Here is a 24080-nt window from a genome sequence, read left to right as displayed (position 1 = left end):
AAAAATGTAATGCCCCTGTCCTGCTACCTGCTGTAGATAAAAGTGTGATGCTGGAGAAAAACCTGCCTCAGAACTCTTAAGATTGGGTGGAATGTTTGGTTGCTCCTCTATAGAGGGAAAGCTCTAGAACAAGATGATTAAAAGTGATGTAGTGATTCAGAAAGACACCACCTCCCCAGTTTCTTGGGGAGGTGGCATCTTTCTGAAAAAATGGGCAGATTACTAGACAGAAGTGGTATTGCCACACTGTTGCTCACAGGTACAACTGGACATTTTCTGTTCAATGGGACTAAAACCAATAATAATGACCACACACAAGAGAGATGCTGCTTTACAGCCACAAGTATTATTGCTTTTCAAAATAGTCCTTTTTCTTTCTTGAGGTTTTGTTGCTTCCATCTAGGCAGGGCAGAGAAGGCAGCTGGAGTCATCCCCAAGGCCTTAGTAAAATCTTCAACAGACAGGTGCTCCTAAGAGAAGAGAGGACCAGAGGGCAAAGGTCACAGTCTTACCCAGGGTTTGCACAGATGAGTCATACAGGTGTGGCATATAATCAAGTGAAGAGCAAGAGTCAGCACTGTCATGAACCCAGGAAAGGGATGGAGAGGTGCAGAGGGTAGGGATGGCTTTTGGAGTTCAGAAGATCCCTGAGTTTACAGCATGATGATAATGTGGCAAATTGAGTGACTTGTCTTTCTGACAGGGTCAAATACATGTCAGCTTTGAAATAATCTTTGATTTAGCTTAAAGAATTGCTGTGCTCTTCAGGCCTTAGCTTTCCTCTGTAAAATGGGAGACATTTCTTAATGGCTAAGCTTTACTTTTATAAGACTGAAAATAGTACTACATAGGAAAGGGTATTGAAAAAGGTATCTGGTTCATCTACCTTTGCTTATCAAACTCAGGCTTGACCTACAGACCAAGCAGAGTCTGCCCCAGCATGGAAAATAAGATTCCACTGCTATGTCAGCACACATTCCTCTTCTCCCATCCTCCTTAAGAGGGGGTCTCCTTCCTAGCTCTACCTTGCTTTGGACCAAGTTAGCAGGCTGACCACAAAGGAAGTAGGGCCTGCTCTGGTCTTTTTAGAGCAAGCAACAATCTAATGTACTGCTGCATGTAGCACTTACAAAGACACTGAGACTGATTTCAATAGTCAGCCCTCTGTATTGGGTTCTCCATCCATGGGTTCATCCAACCACCAATTGAAAACATTCTTCAGTCTGTACTAAACATGTATATATGTTTGCTTATAATTATTACCTAAGCAGTACAGTGTAACAGCCATTTGCAGAGCCATTTGCATTGTGTGAGGCTACTTAAATAGTCATTGAGGTGATTTAAAGTATATGGAATTTTGGTATCTTGGGGATTCCTGGAACCAGACCCTTGCCAGATACTAACGAACTCGTGTTTTCAGATATTGAAGCTAAGTAAGGTCATCTGATTCCAGTACATACTCCACTGAACCACCCTGACTCTTCCTGCCTTGGGTGGTTTGGGCCTTGTCATCTTTCCCTCCTGGACCTGCAAGTACCACTGGATCTTGATAAAGACTGGATCTTTGCCATTGCAGACGGGTCTTCCCTCTTGACTTTCAGGTTTGTCCCTGGCTGAAAGGCAACATACTAAGCCCATCAGTCTTAGAGTCTGTGTTGAATGTATCAATTGGTAATTTTGTAGGCGCTGGTTTGGCTTAGAAGTAGTGGGAGAGCAGCTGTAGAAAGTGTAACAGGAAGGAAGGGTTCTAGCAGAAGGTAGGAAAGCCAAAGAACAAATTCAGAGTCAAATTTTGCCTGGCTATTTTGAGTAGAGAACAAAATATTTGGATAAATGACTTGCACCAACTCCTGTCATCCTGTGAATGAACCCAAAGATTAACACAATTTTACCTTTACACTCCTGGCTTGGGAATCAGGGCTGTGAATCACTACATATCTAAGCTTTGGGTATCTTCAGGGATAAGACAGGAAATTGATGGAAATGACATTTGTCCCCAGCTATAAGAGTATAAGATGACTGCACTGTTTACCCTCCAACCACACGCATTAGGGCCCAAATTAAAGTAACTATAAAGCAGCATCTCTCAGCCTTCATCTCTGTGCCCCCAGGTATGAAGAGGTAGACAGGGCAGGGATGAGTAGGGTGGGTTTCCTTTAAATCTTGAGCTGTTGGATTGTCATTGGCTCCAGAGAGTCCTGCATTGACCAACTTTTGGTAAACACCTGTAGTTGGATTTCGAGCTCAGAGAGCCTGCTGTCCCAGTTCTATCTGTAGCTGCCATTAGGTTGGCCTTCCACTCCTGGGCTCTCCTCAAGGCTCCCATGAACCTCCCCATTCCCAGGTAGGATAGTACCTTGTTTTGGAAGAGAGTAAATGTGAACAATTTGGGTATCAGCAGGTAGGTGGGGAAGAACAGCCAGACCCACACTTGCCGCACCCCTGTCCCCAGGTTCTGCACAGCTGTGGCTGCAGTGGCCTAGGTCTGCAAGTGGCTCCATGGTGCCAGCTCTGGCACAGCCAGGTTGGCTCCTCAGCTATGTCAAGACTACTGGACTCTGACCACACCACACACACACACACACCCGCACCCCAGGCCGGATAGCTAAAGCTGCCCATCCCAGTGAACTTGTATCTTTCCATGGATCTTGAACTCTGCAGGCCTGCCAGCTGGTTATCAATCTCACCTATGCCCACATCCACCTCCCTGAGGTTTCCTCCTTGGGACTCAATGCTTAAATTACTTAGGCTACTGCCTGCAGCCAAACCCACCATCCTACTCTGTAACTAGCTCAACTTCAGAGTTCAGAGCAGCCAGGGAAATCTGAAAATTACTATCCTCCCCTCTTGGCATTGAAACTTAGCTCTCCCAAAAAGGGTATACTCTACTTCCATGATAAATTTAAAACTCAGCATCAGACAACTGATTTTCAATACATCTGAGTCTTCTTTGCTCCTAGCATGATGAACTGATGATTCTATCCCATTGCTGACATTAGCTGTTCATTTCAGGCTTATACTAATTCTCTGTTCAATAACATTGGCTGCTCTTCCCTTTGGTAGTACTCCTTTTGTCACATGATGTGATGACAACAGGGGCACTCAAAAGACCTTCTTGCTCTGTCTTTGCAATTAGCTATTTGACATCAGGCAAGTCACTTCTTATCTCTGGTCCTCAGTTTTCTTGGATGTGCAACAGGGAGTGGTAGTAATAGCTTTCCTAGATACAGGAGCTGAGCTAAGCTCATCACTATTCAGAACATCCCAATGCTGCAGCAAGGACACACATACGTCTTAGCTTCCCAGATGGAAGAATCCAGGAGAGAACACAAGACAGTATCTTCCCAAGTTAAAGGCATGACGGAAGTGCTTTGGAACCATACATATATAGTCTTCACAGACTTTGATGTTCTGGGAGAATCCTGTCTTCTGTAAATTCCTTCAGTCATTTGTCAGACTTCTTCATGATTTTTCTCACATGCAGCATATTTCTGTCCCCTCAACACCCCTAAAGCTAGATTTGCAGTCCATTTCAGATCTTAATGAAGTGGGAGTATTAGAAATGTGCTTTTGCAAGCACAAGGCCCTGAGTTCAGATCACAGTACATGGACAAAAAAGAAGTGTTTTTGGAGCTTATCTTGCTCTGCTTTTCCCTCAAGCAACCCATGCAGGCCTATCACTGCTATTGCCTGACAGACTGCATACTAAGTAAGGAGTCTTGGATTTGCATCTCTGCCTTCATGCCCTCTGAATTGCCTGCCCACTGGCCATACACCTCAACCCGGATGACTCCCAGGTGCCTCAAATACAAGGCTGCTGCTAAACTGATGGTTCTCCTCTAAGCTCAGTCTGACTCACAGTTTCATGTCACACAGAATGACACAATTTTCCCTCTCTCACACTACTAATCCAGTAATTTCCAAGTATCACTGACTTTCCCTAAACCATCTTCTGTCCACCTCCTACTCTAGATTGCTCCTGCCTCCCCCATCTGATTAAAGTAATGTTCACTTAAAGGGTCTGCGTCTGGCAGCTGTTGCCCATTGCTTGTCTTTGATCTTTTGAAAACGTAAGTCTACAATGGCTCACTTCACACACAGTCCTTCATAGGGCAGAAGGCCTTCCTAGATCAGCTCCTGCCTCCCTCACTAGCTGCCCCTCCCCAGCAACTTGTGCTCATTCCCTGCCTCTGGCCTTCCTGCCTGCTATTCTTTCTCCAGGAAGAACTTGCTTTGCCTCCATAGGTAATTCCTATTTACTTTTCAGAAAGAAATGTCTGATAAATCAGGCTTCACCTTATCATACATGAAATGAACAGTATAATGGGCTTGGTCCTATCCCCAGGGATAGAAGCTGGTCAGAAGATGACACCAGGCCTGTCTTATTTACCAGGGTACCACTCAGCACCTTGTGGTGCCTGACCTACCTCTTTTCTGCTAGGGTCCACACCTTCGGGAAGCTCCTCCACAGACTTGTTCACCAGCTGCTCCAGAGGGAAGATGGGCAGAGGCCCAGAACTGAGGTTGGTGCTGGCAGTGAATACATCCGCCTTGGGGCTTGTGATATCCTAGGGAAAGAAGGAAACCACTGGTCATTTGAGCTGCTGTATGATTCCCTCCCAGGCTGTCTTTCTCTCCAAAGTCAACATTGATTCTACACCACCACTTTGAAGAAGCCTTCCATGGGGGTTGGTGGAGTGGCTCAAGTTGTAGAGCACTGCCTAGCTAACGTGAGGCCCTAAGTTCAAACCCCAGTACCACAAAATAAAAAAGAAGTCTCCATGTCTCACTCCACCCCACCCTGCACCATACACGCACGTGCACACACACTCTTTGAACATACCTGGATTGCACCCAGGAGCTGATAGCCTAATGGTCTGTATCTGATCAAAGTCACTTGGGTGAGGATGACTGTTTTAATCAATGCCTTATTAACTTGCCCATGTCTTCCCCCAGAGTTCAAGATCTACCATGAACATTTATAACCCTCTCTTTTATCTGTGGTGGAATTGTCATCCATAAATTCACTCAGCCTTGACTTCTCTCTACTTTCCAGTCTGCACTGTCAGTCTACCAGGACTGAGTGGTGCCACCAGGTTCTCAACTTGTGGGTAGAGGAGCCATGAGTAAGTATCATTATGATCAGCCCAGTGCACTTGGGAAATTGCTGTCAGGTTCTGGGTGCATTTCTGCAGAGTTAGCCATCTTGCTTCCCATGTGAGTCTGAACTTCCTGAAGGAAAGGCTAGATTTCATATCCCCATATCCCAGGACTACAGGCTAAATATATTTCAGTTAACTAATGGAAAGATCAAAGGAGTCAGCTATTCTGTCTGGAAAAGGGATCCCAAGGATGGTGGTGCATACTGACGTCATTATTTCCCAAAGTGCATTCCATTGGGATAATTATTAAATTACCTGGACTCTTTATTTAAAATATTCAGATCCCAGGTGCTGACTCAAAGTCTATAAACAGAATATTTGGGAATGGGGCCTTGAGATTTGCATTTTTGTGGTTTCTACAATTTTGCTTTTTGAGTCAGGGTCTTGGCATAGAGTCCAGGCTAGCCTTGAACTCGATCCTCCTAATTCAGCCTGCTGAGTGCTGAGATTGCAGATATGCACCACTGCACCGGGCCAAATCTTAATTTTAATGTATTGTTCCCATCACCCAGACTGATGCTCACTGAAAATCGGGAGCCATTTCACTAGGAAGTTGAGAGCGAACATAGCTAGAGGCTTTGGTGTCAAACCAAGAACTTCCATAAGATGTGGGAGGAAATGTCAGGGAAAACACAAGACTCTGGCATCTTCTCAAATCTTGTTGGTTCCCATGGGTCTGACTACTACCAGGCCACTTGGCCCAGCCACTTTGCCCCATACTCACAGCAGCGATCTGGCCCCAGTTCCCAGAGTTTCCAAGCTCTGCCTTCAGGTCTTCATAGGATTTGGTGTTCTGTGTGAAAAGTAAATAACAGATCAGACCTAGATCTCAGCAGGTGAGACAAAAAGCCATTTTCCTTCAACAGTTAAAAGAAGGCTGGTCAAGGGCCTGGTGGTGAGAAGGAACAGAAGTACAGAATGAGCAAGGAGGTTCCTGAAAAAGATTGGATGGTGAGGATGTGACCAAAGGGGCTGGCAGATAAGAAAAGGACAGGGCAAGCTGTTTATCTGTCCCTGCTTAGTCTGATGTGTGAATGGAAAGGAACATGACCTTTGCAACTGCCCTACCCCCCAGAGGCCTGAGACCTTGTCTCAAAAAAGAAACTAAACCCATCAATTGCAGAGGTTTTTTTTCTTTAAAAAAAAAATTAATAAAAGGGGTAGAGGATAGGTATAATGGCTCACTTCTGTAACCGCAGCTACTTGGGAAGCAGAGATCAGAAGTATTGCAGTTCAAAGCCATCCCAGGCAAAAAATGAGGGCAAAAAGTTAGCAAGACCCCCATCTCAACCAATAAGCTGGGCATGGTAGTATGTGCCTGTCATCCCAGTTTTGAGGGAGGTAAGGATCGTGGTCCAGCCTGCTCAGGCAAAAATGCAAGACTCTATCTGAAAAATAAAGCAAAAAGGGCTGGCTTGTGGTTCAAGTACTAGGCCCTGAGTTCAAAATATCCTAGTACCACCATAAAAAATAAAAAAAAAAAACAGATTTGAAGAAATTAGGTTGTTCCTAAACTCATCTGTTGTGCCAATTCAGAACACCTAGAACCACCAGGCCAGGCCATGTGTTGCTGTTGAGTCCTTAAATTGTGGCTAGCAAGGAATTGAATTTTGAATTTTGTTTAATTCTGATCAATATCCGTAAGTGTGCATAGTACATAAGAAGACACTGTAGTTAGACTTGATTGTTTTGAGGGTTGTGTGTGTGTGTGTGTGTGTGTGTGTTTCAGGCTAAGTATTAACACTCAGGGCCTTGAGCAAGCACTCTACCACTGAGATACATCTCTAGCCCTTGTTTTCTTGTCTTGTTTTGTTTTGGTTTTTATTTATTTGTTTTTGACAGGGTCTCAGGTCAGCCCAGGCTGACCTCAGACTCTTAATCCTCCTACATTAGTGTCCTGAGTGCTAGGGTTACAGCTTGTATCACCACACCCAGCCTAGCCTTAGTTTTTACAGACTTCCCTCTCCCTCACCAGGGGGCTTATTGGCCTTAGTTTTTATTTTAAGCCCCTCTAGCCCTTTTATAAATAACCAAGTCATACACTCTAAAGGGACAGAAAGGTCTATGGGAGTCCTCCCTCCCACCTGAAGAAGAATGTGCTGAGCTGTGAGCACCAGGTAGGGGCGGGGCACTCACACTCCACTTGAAGGGATCCCAAGCAAAGAACCAGCCCGTGAAGGTGGGAGGCTCATGTCCCTGCTTCACCACGATGATGGGGGTCTCAGGGTCGCGGCCGCTGGGGTGGGTCTTGAGGTATTCCTGCACAGTGGTGGCTGCAGCCTTCTTCTCCTCCTCATTGGCGTTCTTCCCTATCCAGAAGAAAACCTGCCAAGAGCCCCACAGCTCAGTCAGTCCCTCCTGTCCTCCCCTGCCCATAGATCTCTGCCTCAGTTCATCCCCAATGCCTGAGTGTAGAGCCCGACCCTGCTACTACCTATATATGACCTTGAGAGGGCCCCATTGGGCCTTTGTTTTCCATCTGGGAGATGAGGAGGTTGGACAGAACAGATTCCTGTACTTGGACGGTCTGTAAATGTGACTTCCGGCCTCCCCAAAGCCCAAGGTTCTCCTGCTGCCTTTGGATAAAGAGGATTTGGGAGAGCTGGCTTCAAACTACCCAGCAGCCCCTCTGGGTAGACCCTCTTCTTCCTCTTCTTTCTCCAGTTCCTGGTGTTCATGATACAATTCTCAGGGAAGAAAAACATGGGCCCCAAAATGTTGATGTTTCCCTTAACCCTGAAGCCACTGGGGCTTGTTGGCACTGGGGATTGAGATGGGTGAGAAGATGGCCCCCGAGCCCTCAGTTCTACCTGGTCCCAGACATCCAGCAGGAACACATCATCCTCTTCCAAATCATCCTGATTGAAGTCAGGGATCTCTGTGGCCAGGAAGCGCCCAGTCTGGTTGGAGCATTCAAAGAGCCGGGGGCTAATGGCGAGGTTTTCCTCCTGTAGTCTGCAGGGAGGACAGAAAATTGCACTGGAGAAGGGAGGTTTAGGGGACAGAGACTCGAGGACTCAGAATTCTGAGGAACTGTAACATGGAAAGGCCATCTCTATGCAAAATCCCCTTCTTATGACTGACCAAAGGGTTCCCTCTCATCCCAAGAGTGCTCTGAGAGAATGCTTCTCTGGACATGCATTCCAAAGATAGGAAGTTCTTTCTGCTATCTTCCCTCTATCCCTCCTGTTGCTACTGCTGTACCTATCCTTCTGCTTTTGAACTGAAGCGAAGTAGATTACGAATATTCTTTTTTTTCATGAGTATTCTTAAGAAAACCCTCAGAAAGAGGGTTTGTGGTACTGTTCCTCACCATCCTGGGCCCGAGTCAGCCACTAAGAGAAAGGGTTGGACTCTGGCACCTTCTTCCTGAAGGGCAAATGAATAGCCCTGGCCACTCTCTGAGCTGCCTCCTGTGGTTGTGGACTGTCTCTCTCTGCCAGGGAAAACACTTCCGCCCAGCCCTGGACGTCCCATGATAAGCAGTATGGGCACACCCCTGTGTCTCAGAGGCTGGGATTTCCCTTATTCGTCCTGTAGCTCTGGGGACCAGGCACACAGAGTCCTTAGTCCATGCCTGCTGCAGGCCCTGGGAGTGGGGGTGGCAATGCCGGACACTGTCCAGCCTTGGAACGCGAGCTGGAGGCAGAGGACCTGATAGTTACCTTTTGGTGTTAGCGTAGGGGGCCTTTCCACCTAGGGCCACCCAGAAGTTGGCTGGCTCCTGCCCCTCCACCACCACTTGCTTCTCTGTCCGAGAGATGGTATCTGCAACCATCTTGGCCATCTCCCGTTCATCCCCGCTGCAGCCCTAAGAAGAGGGAGTTTGGACTTGCTGGATAGACCATCCCTGTGCCACCACCCCACAGCACACCCTTCTGCCATATTCTTCTCAGAGCTCCAGGATCTGTGAGGGCTCTCCTGGGTTAAGACCCCATGCACACAGCCCATACAAGGACAGTTCACTGTCCTCTTCTCTTGTCGTTGTCACTCTAAAGAATAGTTGAGGAATTGAGAGAATGCACCCTGCTCAGAGGGCAAAAGAAGGACTCCAGGAGGCTGCACGTGCTCATGGCAGAGATAAAGGGAAAGGTGGTAACAGCCACAGAGCAAGAAGAAAGTCCAAGACACAGGGACAGACCAACACTGGGACAGCCAGGGTGCCCAGAGATGAACAGAACAAGAATGATTGATTCTGACCCAGAAACAAACAGATAACTTGAGGGAGCTCAGCGGCACAGCAAAAAGACCAGAGCTGCAGAGGGGGATCCTGAGCTACAGGAGGCAGCTGGGGACACAGCAAGTAGGACTGGGGTCCCACCCTGATCTGGTCTGCTCTACGGGACCCACTTAGACATGGGAGGCCTTAAAGCTCTGCTCACCTTTCCACACCACAGGTAGCAGCAGGACTGGGTCTTGAGGATGAAGACATCATTAGAGTTGAGGCATGTGGCCCGGGGTTTGACCTCAAAGGCCTTAGTGTTGTTGGCATTCGTTCCCTGGACCTGGAACAGCCTTGTGGAAGGCACAGGCTCTGTGTTGTTAGCTCGAGAGGTACCTCCCTGCAGGTGTGGGCAGAAAGCAGGAGAGAGGGCAAGGGTAACTTAGTAGAGAAGACAATGACAGAAAAAGTACTAGAGAGGGAGGAGCAGAGTCTGTCCACCCCTCCAAGTCCTCTGAGATACCATCACCAGAATAATCACCCTCAAAATGGCTTCGATCCTGGCTGTTGATCCTCTGCTCAAAATCTTTCAGTGACTCCCTACTGCATGTAGATGAAAACCTCTGTGGACTTTCTCTCTCTCCAAACCCTCCTATCTGGCTTGGCCTTTCCTCTAACCTTTGACCTTGCTGTACCCGTGCATTGTAAGCCCTCACTTTACCAAAATGTCAAGACCCCCTCCAAATTCCCTTCCCACCATGGACTCTGGGCCCATCCCTACAAAGTATCCCTGCTCCCCTTTGAACTCAACTTTTATTTCTGGCATTTTAAATACACACACAGTGGGCTGTGAGTTCACTGCTCAGACACAACCACAGAATCAGCCTCTGTAAGCTGTATTAGCCTGCCATTCCTCTCCTTGCTTGGTGAATTGCAAAGGACTATGTACTTAAGGTGCTCAATAACCAGATTATTGCTTAAACATCTGTTTCATTTTGTTGGAAGACACCAGTGCAATTTGGCCAGATGCAGCATTCATAGCCAAAAAATCTTTTTTGTGTAGAGGAGTCAGGGGTTGGGCATGGAGGGCAGACAAGACTGGGTGAGGGCTTATTTCCTGTATTTCTAAAGTAACTCAGTGGTTGTTTCTGTTATCAGTTCCACACAGGTGATAGGGGCTCAAACCATCCTTTCCTATGAGGAAAGGGCTTCACCCCCAGCCCAGCCCCACCCCATATCCCCTTCCCAATCTCCTGGATGCCCACCCGCCTCAGTCTAGCAGCCACACCTGGTAGACCACCATGCGTCCCTTGAAGATAGACATGAGGTGGGGTGGCTCCTTGCCCATCGGGACCCGGATCTGGACGGGTTCATCATTGTACTTCTGGTCCAGGATGACAGCTTGATAGGCCGAGGCTGCGATTTCATCCTGACTGGCCTGGCTGCCCTGGGGATGAGCAAGAAGGAGAGATGGGGCCCCTGACTCTGATCCCAGCCATGGTCTCAGCCCCAACTTAGCTGCCTTCCCACCAAACCCCACCCTGCCCACAGCCAAGGCCCAACCTGGATAGACCTCGATTCTTACTCCAGCCCCAAACCTGATCCTTTCCCAGCCCCAGGACAGCCTTGACCCACCTCACCCCAGCTTGACCTCAACCTGCACTCTTCCTTCCTCTCATCCTTAGGGAACCACCACACAACTTCCTTCCTACTCCTCAGCATCTGACACAGAAACCCCAAGCAAAGCTGGTGATGGGATTTGGCAAAGACTCAAAGAGAACCCAAAGGAAGGCACTTTGTGGGAGTGATCTGACAGCCAAAGTGCCCTGGGATAGAACAGGCCACCTCCAAAGGGAGTGAGCCCCTCATCACCAAGGGTATTCATCTTATGGGTGATGGCAGGGGCATGGAGGGGAGTGGGCTGAGCCAGTGGTACTCCACGTGGGATGGGGTGGGGCCTGACCTGCCAGACGTAGAGTAGGTAGTGCTGCTTCTCGCCAATGAGATAGGTATAGAGCAGCAGGTAGCAGTCACCCCCGAAGAAGTGGCCCAGCCACTTGGAATCCACAGGCACCAATTCTAGGTCCTCAATACGCCACACCTGGGACCCAGTATCAGGTGAGTGTGAGATCCAGGCTGGTCTTCACCACCCCTTCTCCACCCAGCATAGGCCTCCATTCCTCACACACCTGCACCTCTCCACTCCCATCATCCACGATCTTCTGCTGGGCGGCCACCTGAGGCTGTACATGCATAGACATGGCATCAAACTTCACCTGCTCCACCTTGGCTGTTGGGAGTGGGGGGATCATGATACCAACCATCAGCTGAGGCCCCCAGGTCCTCACAATGGCCCTGAGTGGTGGCTGCAATTCTTAGACCCACTTTATAGAAAAGAAAACTGAGGCTAGAGAAATCAGTAGCTTACCCAAGGTCTCATAGATAGAGCAAAGCAGAGGTATAATACAGAATCACATCTCCATGCCCCTAAGACACCTGCTTCATCAGTGCCTCCCAGAGAAGCCACAAGGGACAAGAGCTTTGTCAGTCCACCCTATCCTGACCCCCTGCAACAGACTTCAAGCACTTACCTTGCAGCTCAACAGCCCCCATGACAATGGAGACTGTACACTGTCCCTTCAACCTTCTCCCATCCCCCTAGGAAAGATTGTCTGGGGAGAAGCTGTTTGGTTCCCAGGGAAGCCTAAGCTCGTTCCAAATGAAAGACAAGTAATTCTTAGTTCCCTTTTTGTGATAACTCTTGAGTTTATCCATGTCCCTTGGGGACCTCACCCATCTGAGGGAGCCCTAAGCTCGGGATAAAAGTGTGCATGGAAGAGGCCAATTAGCAAAAGAGGGTAAGAGGCAGGCCAAGTTGCTCTGCTGTCTCCTTGCTCCTGGATCCTGGATCCCACACTGCCCTGGCCAGGCCCTCACCCACAGAGCCCACGGTGTGGGTTTTGCCCAGGCCTGAAGACTGGTTGGGCACTGTCCACTTCTGGAAGAGCTGCTGGAAGATGGCTGACTCAGCCCCATCATTCTGCACCTCCACCTGTGTGCTTGGTGGGTACTGTTTGGCTTTGATGAAGTTCTGTGAAGAGAAGAGGCTGGGCTGGAGCATGCCCCTCCCCCAGTCCCATCCACCATGCAAACCAAAGCCTCGCCCTAATCTCAACAACATCCAACTTCAAACATACCCCTGGTTTAAGCCCCAGTCCCAATGCTGACCCCAAACCTAACCTGCTCTGAACCTAACTTCAAGGTGAAACTTGACACCACCTCAAACCGGAACTATGGCTTCAGGCCTCACTCTGACCTCAATCCTGAATCTGATACTGATCCCAGACCTAACTCTGACTCCTAGCTTGGCCACACTTCATTTGTAACCCTATGCCCAGTCCCTTACCACAACCCTGACCCCACCTCCAATCCAACAGTGACTCCAAGCCAGTCATCAGCCCCAAATATGACCCCAATTTCTGACTTGACCTTGGCCAAGAGCTAACCCAATCCCCTTTTGTAGAAAGACCAGCCTCCATGTCCACCTCCCTTTTCTAAACTAAGCTGGAGCATGGGGAGGTGACAGCCCACATCCCAAAGAGGCCCAGGGTTGCCTGGTGTTAGGTTCTCTGGCAGTAGAGAACCCTCACGGGGGCTAACAGAATGGCCCCTCAAGCTCCCCACAACTGGGTCAGGCTGGCTCCCAGCCAGCCCTCCCAGAATCTTCCCTGGTCTCTTCCTGTGTTGTGCCCTGGTCTGAGCCAGGGCCTCATTGCTCTGATCCTCCTTCCTAACCCCTGTCCCTACCAGGGCCTGGCTCATGGCTCCCTTCTTCTCCTGCTCGTTGGCCTTCTTCCCTTTCCACACGTAGATCTTCAGGCCCCCCTGGTCCAGGATGTAACAGTCCTAGAGCCAGGAGAGAAAGAGCCAGGTGAGCCTCATGGTACAGGTGTGCTGGGCAGGGCCAGATTTACCTCCCACATGGGCCCCAGTACCGTGGAGTTTTCCCTGCTTGGGGTGGGGGTCCTCCAGACCCTCTCACCTCATGGCTGAGTAGGTCCTGTGTGAGTGGTCGTGTGGCGACTTCCCTAACCACCAGTTTTCCCTCCGAGTCAGACACACTGTGGAACAAAGCAAGGCAATAGACAGGGAGATGTCAAGCCCCTCAGCCAGGGCACCCTGTCCCCCAGAAGACCCCAGCACCCAGGAAGATCCCAGCCAAATGCTCACTGATACAACTTGAGGGAAGCCTTGAGTGCAGGCTCCACGACCGTATCAGGCACTGCTGCCTTCAGTTCCCTGCGCTCGCCAAGCACGTGATTCATCACCGCCATCAGCTCTGGGGACTCCTTCTCCTTCTCCCCGTCTACCACACCCACGTAGGTGCGCCCACCTCGCTCCTGGTCTCGGATCTCCTTGGCCAGGGTCATGCCCTGCAGGAATGGCCCAGGTGACCCATGAAGGATGACTGGGGACAAGGCCACCCCAGCCCTACTGCATGAGTCCCAGCCCAGCCTACAATAGCCACAAGGGGTGGGAGCCAGGTTTTTCAGGTGTGTGCCAGGAAGCCAGGTGAGAGAGGCTGTGGGAAAGCAGGTCTCCTCACAGGTAGGAGGGGACAACCTGAGCCTTTAGTTCTGACATGGCTTGAAATTTGTGATTTCACTTCATGGTTTTACACAAGAGCTGAGTCCTGAAGATCATCATACTATACTCAGTCTCTTTGCCCCAAAGCAAATTTGCACACACAGCTTCACACACACTCACACACATCTGCACAAACACATTCACATATGCCACAGATAGCACAGTCTCAAACAGACCCACACAAACATGGGCACACTCTCACACAGCCCCCTGGGGCACAGTCTCCTGTGTGCGTACACACACACACACACACACACACACACACACACTGTGGCTTACCCTCTTTTAGTCCCAGGCCCCCTTCCTCCTTACCTCTGCACTCCCTCCTCTGGAATCCCAGTGCCTGTGTGGACAGCAAGGCCCACACTCCTATCGCCAGCCCAGCTCTCTGCTCTCGTCATATTTATTCAGCTTGCACTTCAGGATGTCTCAAACTGCTATTTTCTTCTCCATCTCAGCAAATGGGCCTCCATTCATCCCCACAGTTGTGGAGAACAGAACAGAATGCACTGAATCAACAGTACTCCTTCCTCTCTTCACCCCAGATTCCACGGGCACCTCTTGCTTTTTCTGCAGGCCTTGGCCTCTCCCTTACCCCTTCTCCACTCAGAACACAGATGACTGTTAATGGCTGGATGTACTGAGCAGAAAACCCATCCCTGGCTACACAACCTGCCCTGTGAGACCTGTTACCTGCTCTGCAATGATAACCTTCACCAGCCACCTCTTTCCTGCCCCAGGGACTTCTTCTCGCCCTCACTGTGATTCAGAAGTCTTCCTAGACATTCAGTGCAGCCCTCTTCCCAGAATCACTTCTCCTGTTCTGTTCTTCCTATCTGGTTACCCCACCGGATGGTCAGCTGAAGGCTAGAGCCAGGACGAAGCTCTGCCTGTTTAATTCACTCCTGGATCCCCAAAGCTTGGCCACACTTCAGGGACTCGTTCTACCTTGGGGTTTAGCCACAAGAACACACACAACTCCACCAACCATCGCCATGCACATGGAGACTTGAGTCCACCTCCATACACACTGTCCTGTCCCCAAATCAGTGGAGAAATGCCTGGGGGAATGGAAGCTGGTCAGAGTCTGTTGGAGTTCTGGCCAGTTTGACCAGGGGGTGGCCCTGGACTGCAGGAATGGGTGGGGCAGGCTGGGATTTCCAGGAAGTGAGTCCAGGTGGGGTTACCCTAAGCCTCTCCATGCGGTTGCTCTCAGGCCCATTCCACTGGACAATCAGCTTCCCGAGGTCCAGCAAGAAAACGTCCCCTCGGTTGAAACTCTTCCAGGACATCTCCACCTACCGAGCACAGGGAAGTCCAGACCCAGCTCAGAGCCCACCCAACACATCATCTCTGGCCACCTCTCCCTACCCTCAACCCTCCTCAGTCCCAGGCCAGCCAGTATCCCAGCAGGGCCTGCCCACCTCTCCGGCCACGACGTTCCTCTTGCCCTTGACGTGGAGCAGCCGCTGGACATTGCTGGCATTGGTCTCCACCTGCTTCATGCCAGAAGCCACTCCCCCTTTCTTGATCCTGGGAAAAGAGGAGAACTGACCCAAAGGAGTCAGGCTGGTAGATGCAACAAGACCCTGCCTTCTCAGGGTGTCTGGCACCTTGGGGGCCATCTGAGGACCCACCTGGAATGGAGGGGGTGCAGACGCTAAGGAGGCACTCACTGTCAGCTTCCTGCAAGTGCCAGGTCAGCCTGTAACTTGCCTTTGCATGTCATCCTGACAGTGTGACCCTCCTTAAAATCTGCACCCCAGATCCTCCCACTCACCTCACCCTGGTCCCTGTAATTCAGAAGCTAGGAAATGTGGATATGTCCAGGACTCTACGGGCAGGGGATTGAAGAAGAAAAGAAGGGAGAGGTACTGGTCAAATGCCCGAAGAGTGGCCTGCAACTGCAGTGTAGGAAGGAGAGCAAGACAGAAGGGAGAGGTGGGGACTACAGCTAACTGAAGAACTCCCTGTCTGTCCTACAAGTGAGTGGCAACTCAGCTCCAAAGCTGAGTTTACATGGGGAAAGACAGGAACACAGAGCTTAGACTTTTCTAGAAAAGTCAGCACTCTGGGGTTTCAGTGAAAGGTTTGCTAAGAGAAGAAAGAGGGAGCAGCCATCTGCCATTAACCAGAGGGAGTAGGGCTTGGGGTGATGCCCTCAGGGTCTCTGGAAATATCCAGAAATTTACAGGCTGTAGTCACAAGATTTCAGAATGGCCTGGGGGCAAGGGTGACAGTCCAAGATACACTCAGAGACAGGGCCAAGGTCAGGGCAACAGAAGAAATAGGGTGGGGAATGGGAATTGTGAAGAAAAATCGGCAAGTCATCGTGAACTACTTCCATTCCCACCCAACTCCCTCACCCCCAGCTTTCCTTTCCAGATCACCTCCCACAGCTCAGGGTCTTCTCACCACCATAGGCTCCAGTGTCCCTGCCTCTTCGTGTCAGTTCCCCCCTTCCATCCCCACCTCTGATCCCCAGTTGCAGCCTCCTCCCCAGCCGCCCATCCCTCCGTACACAAGGCCCTGCTTGAAGTAGCTTCGGAAGGTCTCACTCTCGTTGCCCTGGACCTCCCGGTGCTGGACAGCCCGGCCTTTCAGGTAGTCGTCCATCTGTGTGGTATAGATGGCAGCTGCCCCCTGCTCATCCTGGGACGAGTCATTGCCAATCCAGAAGTGGATGTCATAAGAGAGGTTGCTGCCAGTCTTGTGGATCTAAGGAGATGGGGCAGCTGTGTACCCAAGGCCTTGGACTCCCGTTGTCCTGCCTCCCTCTCTGCATGATCTCCCACACACTTGGGACCTGGGCCACAGATGAGGTTGACACAGGGGAGCAATATGATAATAAAAATTTTTAAAAATAACCAAAACAAAATGGACAAGAGGTATGGCTCAAGCAGTGGAGTACCTACTTTGTAGGTGCAAAGGCCTGAATTCAAACCCCATCCCACAAAAAAAAAAAAAGTGAGTCAACATAAAGAAAAATACAAATGCCTTAATAGTGCAGGTGGTACCAGGGTGGTGAAAATCAAGAAGGCCATAAGAAGATGACTGTGGATGTCAGAAATGTGGACTACAAGAAGGGTGACACGATGACACTAACTCAGAAGGTCCGCCAAGATGAGAATGCACAGAAGTTGCCTTGGTTGAGGGCTTGATCTGGGGCAGAAGGAACCTCTTACACATGTGTCTTAGCCCTACGGAGCTCCATGAGCTGGTACCTGGGCACACCTGGAAACACTGTCTCCAGCAAAGCCTGGCCAGCTCTCCCCACTGACCCCAGCCTCCACTTTCCTCCCTGATGGCATGGTGGGCTTTGCTCAGTCCCCTCCCTACCCAACCCACTCACAGCCAAGACTATGTAGCAGTCACCATCAAAGAAGCTCCCAAAGGTGCTGGAAGGAACGGGTACCATCTGCATGGCCTAAGGAGAGAAAGGAGTCAGAGGGCTGCCTGGACCACCAGGCCTGAGGCACAAGGGGATGGAGAGGAGGGCTGTGGGAAGCTGACCAGGGGGTGTGCATAGGAGAAGGGGACAGCGAAAAAGAGCAAGGTCCAACAGGTGTGAGGATGTGCTCAGTGCTGAGTGACACCCTGGGTTCCTCCCCAATAATGCAAATACCAACAAACCAAAAAAAGCAGAGCCCCAGGATGAAAGGAGGGAAATAGAAGGAAAGGAAGGAAGAGAGGAGGACAAGGAAATGGAGAAAAAGATGGAAAGACAGATGCAGAAGAAATGGAGGAAAGGGGAAAGGGAAGTGGGAGCAATGTGGCAAAGGAGGACAGGAACGGGGGCGGAGGGCGGGTAGATGACACAGGAAGTGAGATGTGGAGCTGGCTTGCAGGTGCTCCTGGCAGCCTAGGGCAGGGCTGGAGGAAATAAGAGCAATACCAAGCCTCCTCCTCCCCTCCTGGTAGGGCTCACCTCGATCCTCCATATCTGCAACCCTGGAGTGGTGATATTGAGAGAGCCTTTGACTTGGGTGCTTAGTTGGGTCATCGTGGATGAACCTGGAAAGAAGGTACATGGAAGCCAGGGCCGAGTTGCTGGGAGGCCCTAGGGTTCAGGTGCTGCCCTTGCAGCCCAGCCATTGAGGGCAGCCAACAGTGTGGGCCTGGAGGAATGCTAATTGCTGAGGTCCAGTCCAGTCTCCAGTTTCCCCACCCTTTCCTGATTGTGACACTCTTCACTCAGATGCCTACCTTGGCTCCCTAACACCTACTGCCTAAAGCCCCCACTCTTTAGCCTGGTGCTCAAGACCCACCTTCATTTTTTTTTGGTGGTGGTGGTACTGGGATTTGAACTCAGTAACCACCCCCATTTTTTGAAACAGGGTTTTGCTATGGAGCCCAGGCAGATCATGTGCCACCACACCTAGCTCAAGATCCTCCTTTATCTAGCCCTAAACAATTTTATTTTTCTTTCAGTGGTACTCGAGTTTGAACTCAGGGCCTAGGCAGGCACTTTACCACTTGAGCCACTCCACCAACTTTTTTTTGTGTTGAGTATTTTTGAGACAGGGTCTCATGAACTATTTGTCTGGGCTGACTTCAAACCATGATCCTTCTGATCTCTGTCTCTCGATTCGCTGGTAACAATTTCTGTTTTTGAAAAAAAAAAATTAACCAAGCCATGCTTGTTTTTAAAAAAATCAGTTTCTTAAAAAATAGGAAAGAAAAAGAATAACAGTTTAAAACCATATACACTCAATAGAATTTAAAAAAAAAAACAAAACAGGTGTTACAACAGAAAAGTTGTATTTGAAATTCATAGAAGCTCTAGTCACAATAGCCCAAAAGTGAAAGCAACCCAAATGTCCGTTAACAAATGACTAGATGTGGCACATCTACACAATGGAATACTATTCAGTCATAAAAAAGAGCAGAGTACTGCACGTGCCACCAAATGGGCGAACCTTATGCTAAGTGGAAGAAGCCTGATACAAAAGACCACACTGAACAACCTCATTTACATGAAGTACCCAGGACAGACCCATCTGTGAACACAGAGGCTGTGGTTGCCAGGGGCTGGAGAGGGGAGAGGAGTGACTGCTAATGGGTGCAGAGCTTCCAAGTGGGATGATGGAAGAGTTCTGGAACTAGACAGTGGCAATGGCCACACAATGTCATGAGTATAGAGAATGACACCGAATTGTTTATAATGGATAAACAATTGGTAGGGATAGTGTCCCACTAAAATGGTAAATCTTAAGTGTATTTTACCACAATTTAAAAAAGGAGGTGGGGAAGGTAGTTGGGCACCGGTGGCTCACATCTATAATACTAGCTACTTGGGAGACAGAGATCAGGAGGATTGTGGTTTGAAGCCAGCCCAGACAAATAGTTCGTGAGATCCTACCTCGAAAAATACCCAACACAAAAAAAGGGTTGGTGGAGTGGCTCAAGTAGTAGAGCGCCTGCCTAGCTAAGCATGAGGAGTTCAAACCCCAGTGCTGCCAAAAATAAAAAAGGATACAACAATTCCCTGCTTCTCACTAGCTACTCTCACAAACACTCTTTAGAACCACAAGATGTAGATGCCACAAGGCAAGAACCATACTTGTTCAGTACTCAATCCCCAGCATCTAGCACAGCGCCAGAGCTCTGCTGGGTGGATGGATGGGGAAGGGAAGGAGAAAGAGTAGAGGATTGGATGGATGGATGGATGGATGGGTGGAAGGATGGATGGATGGATGAGTGGGTGGGTGGGTGGGTGAAAGGATGGATGGATGAATGGGTGGGTAGGTGGGTAGAAGGATGAAAGGATGGATGGATGGGTGGGTGGGTGGGTGGGTAGAAGGATGGATGGATGGATGGATGGGTGGAAGAATGGATGGATGGATGGATGGGTGGGTGGGTGGGTAGAAGGATGGATGGATGGATGGGTGGGTGGGTGGGTAGAAGGATGAAAGGATGGATGGATGGGTGGGTGGGTGGGTGGGTAGAAGGATGGATGGATGGATGGATGGGTGGAAGGATGGATGGATGGATGGATGGGTGGGTGGGTGGGTAGAAGGATGGATGGATGGATGGGTGGGTGGGTGGGTAGAAGGATGGATGGATGGATGGGTGGGTGGAAGGATGAAAGGATGGATGGATGGATGGGTGGGTGAGGGGGGGTGGGGGGGACGGAGGGAGGTAGGGAGGGATGGACAGATGGAGAGAGAACCTCCCTTCCTGTGAACTGCCGTCCACACACTGAACTGGAAGAAGGACCCCACACACACTCATTCTCTTAGCACCCTGGCCCTGGCTGTTTTGACTTGTAGCTGTGTTCTTTGCTCCAGCTGCTGATCGGAACCACCTGGGAAGGTTTTCAAAACACTGATGCTTCTGTGCTCAGGCCACATCCCCAGGAGTCCTGATTTAATTAGGACAGGGCAGGGCCCTAGCCCTGGGTACTTATTTTCTGCTGATGAGAGGTGGGGCATAGGTGCTTTGAAAACCCCCCCAGGGATTCTGCCATGAGCTGTGGTGGAGAACCACTTGTCCCTGGTTATTCTCATCCCTTGTTTCTTGACCCTCCTTGCTAGGCTGGAGGTCACTGCATACTCCATGAGCCTGCCCCAGTCTGGGGGGAGTTGCCAGCCATGACTGCTCCTTGAACTGGTGACTAATGAATGAAGGTCATGAGGCCCCCACAGATCATACCTCTGTGCAGTGACACCCTGGGATCTGTTCAATCCCTCCTTGCACTTTGACTTTGAGTCACAACTTGAAAAAATAAATGGCCTGGCCTTTCACCACTGGGAGACTCCCTCTTCTGTGCCCTCGGGGGTGGCCTTTCTCACTGGTGTTCTGGAATTTGGGGAAACGCCCCTGCCTAGTCTCATCATTGCCCTGGTGATGAAGGCAGCCTGTCTGTCACAGGCGGCTTTCTGTTTGTTTCTGGAAGTTCCTTGGGCCTGGTTGCTACCTGATGTTCCTGTTGGCCATGACCTCTTTCATCAGGTAGTCCTCAAAGGGAGAGTCCCCAGCATGCAGAGGCCTCCTGGTTCAGCAGGAACAATTTGGGTACAAAGGAGGATTTTTTTTTTCTGTTTTATCATAAATCTCCACCTTTGTCACCATTCCCCTTTCTCCAAGACACTCCCTAACTGTAGAACATGGGCCCTGTTCTTCATTTGGGAGCAGGGTTGACAAGATAGATGATCTCAGAAGTACCACCCAGTGAACAGCAGCAAAAGAAAGTAATGGAGCCAGGCTCACAACTGTAATCCTAGCTACTCAGGAGGCAGAGATCAGGTGGATCGAAGTTTGAGGCCAGTCCAGACAAACAGTTTCCCAGATCCTATCTCGAAAATACTCAACCCAAAAAAGGGCTGGCAGAGTGGCTCAAGTGGTAGTGTGCTTGCTTAGCAAGTGCAAGGTCCTAAGTTCAAATCCCAGTACCACAAAAAAAAAAAAAAAGGCAATAACAGTGGACTTGAGGGGGGTTTTCTTGCCCATCATAGAGTCAGAGAGGGAATTCAGCTTTGACGTCCCTCCCTGGAGAGAAACCAGAATTGAGTCTGCAGCAACCTGACCATGGAGGGGACCAGCCTCCTTAGGCCAAGGCTGGGTGAAGAGACTCCGGAGGACTGGTCTGATAGGTGGTCAGCCCCACCCCATGTCCTCTACCCATATTAGTCAGAGCAGGCTCCTCTCCCCTTACCCTGGCAGAACCTCCCCAGCTCTCCTGCCACCTCTAAACTGCAGCAAGGACTATGGGGCCCTCAAACCCTCCTCTTCCCCACCCCCCCTCACTGGCTGGCAAGGGCTCTGCTCTGGACATGTGCTCTTTTCTCCCTCAACTGTCTTGCCCTCACTCCTGGTCCCCTCTCTTCTATGTCTCTAACCTGGGAAAGGGTGTTACCCTGAGACCCCAAAGCCTGCCATCTGTGCAGCATCCTGGACTCCTTTCCCGCTTGCCCTTCTATCCAACCAAACTCCTTGTCCCCTGACATCCCCCTCCTCCTCTCTGCTGGCACTTTGCTTTCTAGAATGCTTGCCTGCTTGCTGGCCCTGGCTCCCAGGCTGCCTGCTTTCTGTCCTACTTAATGTCCTCCCCACCTGTCTTCCCTTGCCCGACACTTTCAAGCTCTTCCAGACTTGATTTAGGTTTCGATTCTTCCAGATGCCTTCCCAGAATCCTCAGGCTGGACCTCCTGGGGTTTGTTCTGGCTTGATGCCTTTCTGGGCTCCAGACCACATGGTGATGAGGAGACCTGTTTGTAAGTCTGAGGTCCCAGGCTCCACAGCGTCATCGTGTCTATAGCTCCTAGCTCCTGACCCTTAGCAGGTGTTTAACACTTGTGAAGCTGAAAGACTGGAGTGCAGAATGGAAGGAGGACCTTCTTAGGGCCTCGAAGAAGGTGGGGCCCTACTCTCTCTGGTTGTCTTTCTTTTCTTATCTGCTGCCCTATCCTTCTCAGGGTGCATTTTTGGGGAGCCCTGGGTCCTGCCACAAGTCTTAGTTCCCTGCATGCTGCTCTGAGCTGGAGAAGGATATGGTGAAACAGTGAGGTAAGGTCCCCCTCCCCAGTTTTCCCAGGCCAATGAGGGCATGGGGAGGGGACACCCAACACCCACCAGCCAGTTTAGCCTCAAGGCTTTTTTTCTTTTGCAGTACTAGAGCTTGAACTCAGGGCCTTCACCTTAAGCCACTCCACCAGCCCTATTTTTGTGAAGGGTTTTTTAAGATAGGGTGTCATGAACTATGTGCCCTGGCTGGCTTTGAACTGCAATCTTCAAGATCTTTGCCTCCTGAGTAGCTAGGATTACAGGTGTGAGCCACTGGTGCCCGGCTAGCCCCAAGGCTTTGCCCCTCAGTGACAGGAGGATGATCCTGGCAAGATGGTGAGCAGGACCCTGGCCAGGGCTTGGCTCCCACTCCAGTTCAACTGAATGGGGCCACAGTGGCTAGGGAGACAGAGGGACAGGTCCTGGTGGAGGGGAGATGGCCAGGCATGACAGGGGCCTAAGGCTCTGTCCCCACCAGCTCCTGTCTCTTCCCTGCCTCTGTCTTTACCTACTTAATTCCTGATGGCTGTTGTCATACCCTGGAATCCAGAAGACAAGTCCCTGATGTCCCAGGACTGTTGGGAAGGGTGACACAAAGAAAGAATCCTTTTCAGATGAGAAAGAAATGGGCAAAGGGATGAGAGGGAAAGAGACAAAGTGAGGTCAGGGTGACCAATAGTCTCAGTTTGCCTGTGACTTGTGTGGGTTTAAATGAAGAAATTCTGAGATCCAGGATCCACCTGACTCCCAGGAAATCCTGATTTGACACCCAACGCAGGGTGGGGGCTAGTCCCAGGTGAGGTGCCCATAAACTCTCCTTGGAGGCCCAGGACAACAGGCGAGGCTCCTTTTTCCTTCCGGAATCTCAGAGTGCCCTGCCTCACACCCTAGCCCATACCAATGTACTACAGGAGGCCCCAGGTGACCAGCAATAAGCAAGGACCCTTTCCCTTCCCACCACCAATGGTCCCCATGTGTCCCTACCAAGTTTCCTTACCTGTCTGGAGGAGGCAGCTGCCACCTGGGAGATCTCAGGGAGTTGTGGCAAGCTGGCTGCAGGAGAGCGACCTTTGTCCTCACCCCCCCCCTTCTAGGAACTGCCTTCACCATATAAGGGAAGATAGGGCCCCAGAGAGAGAGAGAGAGAGAGAGAGAGATCGCGCGAATGGCGAATGGGTGGGGGGGGGGGGCAGGGAGGCAGGTGCCGCCAGGTCCCTGGGAGCCCAGATCCCAGTGACAGCCTGACAGCCAGAACTGATGTGCCCCACCCTTAGCTACAGAGCAGGCACCAGAGGTGGGGCATTTTTCTGCCCAAGGCCTAGGTCCTCCCTGCAGGTGGTCAGGACCCAGCAGAGAGGGGCACGGGCACCTGCATCTTTCCTCCTGCCCACCTCCCTCCTGCCCTGCGGGGACAGTGCATGGGGAGGAGGAAGGACAGGACTCCCAGAGTCCCAGTGTCTGGGAGCCAAAAATCCAATCCTGGGAGGCAGGGCCAGGGCTTCAACCTTGGGGCCCTTTAAGGACAGGAGGAGCCCCTGGCACCCCTAGACATTTCTCATACTCAGCATGACCCTCGTCACTGAGAGCAAGTGTTCTTCCTGTCC

General features: G+C 50.5%; 1 protein-coding gene across 1 annotated transcript; it reads right to left on the bottom strand.

Moving 5' to 3' along the window:
* Positions 1-327: 327 nt before the first annotated feature.
* Vil1 (villin 1) lies at positions 328-23575 on the bottom strand. The gene is made up of 20 exons (XM_020171401.2): positions 23474-23575; positions 17900-17985; positions 17324-17398; positions 16493-16689; positions 15396-15504; positions 15159-15269; positions 13555-13757; positions 13367-13445; positions 13132-13230; positions 12262-12415; positions 11514-11614; positions 11288-11425; positions 10613-10771; positions 9545-9724; positions 8828-8973; positions 7973-8117; positions 7299-7487; positions 5887-5955; positions 4428-4568; positions 328-470 (listed from the first exon to the last, which is right to left on the bottom strand). The coding sequence occupies exons 2-20, from the start codon at positions 17972-17974 to the stop codon at positions 357-359; spliced, it is 2484 nt and encodes an 827-aa protein (XP_020026990.1). The 5' UTR covers positions 17975-17985; positions 23474-23575; the 3' UTR covers positions 328-356.
* Between the last annotated feature and the right edge of the window lie 505 nt (positions 23576-24080).

The sequence above is a fragment of the Castor canadensis genome, chromosome 4 (assembly GCF_047511655.1).
Source record: "Castor canadensis chromosome 4, mCasCan1.hap1v2, whole genome shotgun sequence".
NCBI lineage: Eukaryota > Metazoa > Chordata > Mammalia > Rodentia > Castoridae > Castor > Castor canadensis.
Note: the sequence above shows the minus strand (reverse complement) of the source record. Positions and strands in the feature narration are given on the sequence as shown.

Bases quoted from the DNA above. Each gene is read 5' to 3' on its own strand.
- Vil1 (XM_020171401.2), bottom strand. From the start codon at position 17,974: ATGACCCAACTAAGCACCCAAGTCAAAGGCTCTCTCAATATCACCACT. The intron at 8,974-9,544 runs GTGAGCAGAGCT...CCCTCTTCTTAG, and splicing joins GCTACCTGTGGTGTGGAAAG to GGCTGCAGCGGGGATGAACG. The intron at 4,569-5,886 runs GTGAGTATGGGG...TTCTTTCCCTAG, and splicing joins ACTGGGGCCAGATCGCTGCT to GATATCACAAGCCCCAAGGC.